This window comes from Poecilia latipinna, unplaced genomic scaffold (assembly GCF_001443285.1).
Source record: "Poecilia latipinna isolate Pla-1442-1.1 unplaced genomic scaffold, P_latipinna-1.0 Scaffold1658, whole genome shotgun sequence".
NCBI classification, from domain to species: Eukaryota; Metazoa; Chordata; class Actinopteri; order Cyprinodontiformes; family Poeciliidae; genus Poecilia; species Poecilia latipinna.
The window spans coordinates 34,476-40,180 of NW_015114274.1; the positions used below are offsets into that span (position 1 = coordinate 34,476).

At 39.9% G+C, this 5,705-nt stretch overlaps 1 protein-coding gene across 3 annotated transcripts in view; it reads right to left on the reverse strand.

Annotated features, from left to right (window-relative positions):
- Positions 1-5,705, reverse strand: part of LOC106964335 (stromal interaction molecule 2-like) — a 53,737-nt gene that overhangs the window by 14,717 nt on the left and 33,315 nt on the right. For all 3 annotated transcript variants that reach the window (XM_015059810.1, XM_015059809.1, XM_015059808.1), the window contains one exon: positions 901-1,012. In XM_015059810.1, the coding sequence (XP_014915296.1) occupies positions 901-1,012 (112 nt within the window). The remainder of the gene's footprint in view (positions 1-900; positions 1,013-5,705) is intronic.

Consider the following 5,705-nt stretch of genomic DNA (forward strand, 5'->3'; position numbering starts at 1 on the left):
TAAAAAAAAAAAAGGAAAAAAATTGGGGTTTTTTTTTTAAAAAAAAAAAAAAAAAAAAAAAAAAGTTCTGTTGAATTTCCTGATAAAATCAAGCAGCACTGCACATCAGTGTTAATTTAAGTCTTTAGCATTAAAAAATAAGTCTGAAGTCAATCAGAATGATGATGATGACGATAACTACGACAAAAAAGTTGTACATCCACAGATAAAATAAAGACTGAAATACTATCAAAACAGATCTGTATCCATTCTCGGATAAATGTTTCTACTAGTGGTGATGAAATAATTGCACTGGATGAAATCTGCAAGGCAGTGTGAGTGAAATACCCTGAAATTCCTACAAATAAAAAACAAAAACAAAAGCAAAAGCAAAAGGTGTTTCGACAAACTACGGGTTTAAGAGTTTGCAGACTTATGTAACCAGATTGTTGGAACTATTCTTATATAATATGTTTCCTTGAAAAGTGATCCAACTGCCCGGGTTTGTTTTACGACCGCTGTTGGTTTCTTCTCTCAAGCTCACACCGCTGAAGATTTTCTTAAATTATGTCTTTGGTGTAAGAGGACGCTCCGTCGGTGTCGACTAAGAGGCAAACAAACCGAACAGGTTCCGCCTGAAGTGCAGGAACACGCCGGAGTGTGTTACGGGGACGACGTCTCAGCGGGTGTTTTACCTGAAAGCGACCACGCCCTTTTCTTTGTGCGATTTACTGTATTGAGGCGTGATGATGTTTTTTTTATCATCAGTTTGTCTCGAGTGATTGTGTTTTATGTTTGACGATGTAAAAAAAAAAAACATTAGCGTTGGCGTCTCGCACCTGTTTGTGCAAAATAAAATAACAGAAAGCAGAGTGTTCGCTCAGGACAGAACGGGTTTGTCCTGAATAAGTTTTGCTTTACCTTCGGAGTTCTTCCATCCCTTCCACAGCTCCTCCACTGTGATGTGCTGGTCTTCACGGTGCAGGTTGCTGTGTTTGTTGGTTTGCTGCTGCTTCATGTCTTCTATTATAAACTAGAAGAAAAAAAAAAGAAGAGAGACAAAACTAGAGGAAGGCACCAGATAGCTGTGCTTGTCGGGATTTAAAAACACAAGAGTTTTGTCTTCAAGTCTCTTTGGATCGTTCACACACACACACACACAGGCACACGCATGCTTATTTTTTTCTTCCCTTCAAGGGTTTAGAAAAGAGAATAGATCTGTGGAAGAGGTGCCGCTTCCACCTCTGTGTGTGTGTGTGTGTGTGTGTGTGTGTGTGCGCGTGTGTGTGTATGTGTGATTTAGTTCTCTGGCGCTCAGAACTTAGAGCCCCTGCAGAGACAAAGCCGAGCGAAGAGAACAGCCAGAATACTGGCAGCATTAGCGAGGATCAGAGCTGACTACCAAACACCTCAAAGCATTCATCCCCGGCTCCTGGGTGCATGTGTGTGGCCCGGGCATGCGCTTAAAAAAAAAAAAAAAAAGAAAACAAAAAAGGGGAAGAACTCCTGTCATCTTTGCTTGTTTATGATTCTCCACCATCCTGCGACTGCGATGCAGACGAGCGTCGGACCGCTGAAGTGTGTCGCTTTTCCACTCCGACCATTTCCTTTAAGTCTAGGGTTTGTTTTGCTCATGTAGATTAGGGGCTGGGAAAACTACCGACGCCGACGTGTGACTTTAAAACATTTTCTTAATCCTAAAAATAAGCGGTAGGACGTTTAGGAGTAGGTGTGATAAGGCAACAGAAGACCACCAGGGTCAACAGACGTACTTATTTACAGATGGAGGAAATGTTGTAGACACCGGAAAGTCGATTCGTTTCTGATATTGTTCAGAAGCTAAAATGTTAAAATGGATTATTTAAAATGGAAAAGAGGAAAAAAAAAAAAACATTCCAAAGATTTCCATTCCTTTAGGTAATTTAGCCCAGGGGTCAAACCGGGTCAGGCTAGTAAATTTTCAACTCTGCTGTAAGAAGAGAAATGCAAGCAATCCTGAAAGCATCTCATGCTGAAACTCCCTTTACATAATTTTGAAACATCTTAAAGCTAAAGTGATTTTGGCAAGTGTAAGATTATAAAATATTAAAAAGAACACCAACTCCATTCTGTTAAACATAATTTACATAAGTTTTAAGGACTGAAAGTAGTTCTGTTTTTTTGTTTGTTTGTTTTTTCAGATAACTTGTGAAAATATCAAAGTGGAAATTTACAGAAGAATTAAAAGTTCCTGAGCTCTAAACAAAAGTGTAAGAAGTGAAAAGCTTAGCGCAGTTTGCTTTCTGTTCACGTCAGCAGCAAATAAAAGGCGAGTTAAAAAAAAAAAAGAAAAGAAAAGCAAAATCCCCTCTTCAACTTTGGGGCAGAAAACACAGAATGAAGTCCCAACTGACCCAGAAAAACAAACAACAACAAAAAAGCTTAAAACCAGTATTCACAACAACCGAGGGAACATTTTATAATTAAGAGGTTTTAGATCCATGTCTGTTGACAGATGTTTTCATCAGCTCTTTCATTTAGCAGAAATACTCCAACAACAGTATTAGCTACGACACAGACATGCAGACGAGGCAGTCGACATCAGAACCTCGCAGCACTTTCACACGTCTGCAGTGTGTGCTCAAAGAGCCTGAGCTGGAGGACCGCTGTGAGTTTGACATTGAATACATAATGGCAGCCTGGTGTTGAAAGGCTGTCTGCTGCAAATGTTCCTCCTGTCACAGATTGAAAGAAAAATCCTTTTGCTCGCAGGAGCTGTCTGAATGGCCTGTGAAATTAAAAGTCTGGGACGAGCGCTGACTTAAGCGCTCGCACTCGAATCGGATGTGAAAGGGCTCTCGAGCTGTCAAAGCAAGACTCTGCCGAGAGTTTTTGGCGAAGCCGTAATCAGGAAACGTCTTCAAAAAAGCACAGATACTAACAGATGCCACGGTGAGTTGGTTAGGAGTCAGACACAAAGACAGATTGTAAAATATGACACGGAGTCGTGCCTGAATGTCGTGATTAGTCGTGAGAACACACAAACAGGCGCCAGCCCAATAAAAAATAAAAAAAAAACAGCAGCTGACACTCGTCTCATGGCTAAAACATGAATATTAGCTAGCTTCTCTGAAGTGTAACGTAATACAGTCGGTAGTAAGTACAGACGAGTTGAAGTGAGACGTCACGCATCCAACGTCCCGCCCCCAGCTTCCTGCTGGAGGGCAAAAGATGCTGCACACTCACCGATTACGACTGCCGTTGTTTTTAGCCGTCAAGTTGTGAACATGACACGCTAAATCTTACATGTACGCGTGACATATAAAAGATATGCAAAAGAAAATTAACAGCAGTATTAATTGTCAACACTATAATAGTTAGTAAGGTCTAAGGATGTCATATTTCACAGGTCAACAAAAAGTTTTAAATAGAAAAACAAAATAGCGAAGGCTATGCTAGGTCACAAAAAGTAGGTCAGTTACGCTAGCTTGGCTTTCACCGTTGTAGCATGGACACGTGCTGCATAATTTCGTGTGTTTTTGTTCAGTTAACACTAAAATAAGGCGACTCACACACCTATTCTCTGACAGACCATGAGCAGAAGAGCTGCTTATACTAAGTAATAAAGCACCGACGTGTTGAGGCGACCACTTATTAATAATCACAAAATAAACATCAAGCATAAAATACAACGCGACTGAATGCTCTGCTCTCTTTGTGCGAAATGTGTGTTTTTCGGTGTGGGATCTTGATACGCTTGAATGTTATCTCTGCTCTGTAGGCTAATGCAGAGTGTTGTCAGTCGGTCGCCGTGGCAATGGGTCTGTGTGTAGCACAAGATAAGTGGATAGATGGCTTTATTTGTTCCCCTACGGACACCGACTTGGCTGGGACACGTGGGTGTTTTCTTTATCCTCACACCTTCTTGAGAACATTGAAACATTGATGGAAATTTAATGGCTGTTGGCCATTAAATGCCCAACAGCCTCCGTCAATGCTAGGACAGCAGTTTGTGTAATACTTGTCCTTAATAACCACTACATGTTAATGATTAAACGAAACGACTTTCTGGCAAAGACATAAAGAATACTTCCCAATCCAACATGAGCATGGGAAGAAAAAGCAGAAAAGTTTTTCATAATATTAATTTTCAACTTCACTCCTTCAAAGGGAAGCCATCATTGTTTTCCAATTCAACACTTAAGGCAACAGAATACAACAGACTACAAATAAAACACATAAAAGTCTTTCTCTTAGAAATCTAAGACTACATGGTAAATAGTCGCAGAGCTGCGACTATCACGAATCCACTTCCCGGCAGGTTGGCAGAGATGCTTTGCATGTAGTCAGAGGAAGCTTTGAGGTACTTTATGGAGCCATATAAAGTCAGAGCAGCAAGCCACAAATACATAGATAAGTCTGAGTGCAGGTGATTTGTGGTTTCGGTGGTTCAGAGTTAAGATCCATTTACCTGAACGGAGGAGAGGAGGGAATCTCTCCAAACAACGGTTGGTAGAAAACAGAAAGTCCAGACTCCCTCTGAGAGTCAAGCATCAGTGCTGATGCGACAACCTACTGTCCACACAACAGACTGTGACAAGCAGTTTGTGACATAATCAGAGCCAGGACTGAGACAGACACGCACTTACACAGCAGCGAACAAAGGATATTTTTGTTCGGAAAAGAGTCCAGCCTCAGGAGGAGTTGGCTGAGTTTTGGTATTCCTCCCATGAGCCTTAGCTCCACTGACTCTGCGCCGCCCTGACACTCAGCTATAAGCAGTCAATCTGTACTCATTTAACGAGCAAAAGTTATTACATCCAGTTTTTCCATCATCGTCACTGTAAAGATGACAAACGCACTCGGAGATCGACATTATTCTAAGCGAGAGAGTCTGCAGAACGTAGGACAGTGATTTTGATTTATCCTTCCTAATATGTCATTAACATGACACAAACAGCATGGGGCTGCGATTTACGACGTCGGGAACGCCGGTGAAGCCGTCGATCACGTCGTAATTTTCCTTTTTTTTTGTTTCTCTGAGGCGCTGCGGATTTACAGTTCTGGTCAGAACTTGTCAGGGTCAAAGTCATAAATTGGGGCTTTTAATGCTTCATTTTAAAAGGTCTTTTTTCAACAGTGGAATGATTACACATTAAGTTGATTCGATTATTTAAAAAAAAATCTAAATATCGATTGATCATTTGAATTTATGCTGGATTTTATTGTTTCAGAAGTACACAGACAGACATAAACATGAATAAAAGAAATCATCTAAACATTTTTAATTTACTGAAAATGGTTAATCTTTTGACTTGACAAGGCCAAGTGCTGTTATTAGCTTCTAGTAAATAATCGTGATTAATTGTTGCTGGTGCCTTGTTGGCAACATAAAAACATTTTCCCTTCGCGACCCGGTGAAAATCGAACATGGAGAGTCTTGCGAAACCTTCAGCAGCGACTCCATTTGCTAATCAGCAATTAATCAATTTATTGCACCGATGAATTGAAACGAGCTTCGTCATTTTCATTCTGATGAATAATATCTTTTGAAGGGCAATTTTGTTTTAAAAGATTTCATGATTCATTTATTTAAGGTTTCGTTTGTGTGTGATTATTATTTTTGTTCTTGTTTACGGTTGTTGGTTGTTGTTTTTTTTTTTTTTTTTTTTTTTTTTTTTTTTAAATTTTAAAATTTTTTCCTTTTCCGGGGGGGGCGTTTTCTTAAATATTTTTATTTTTTTTTT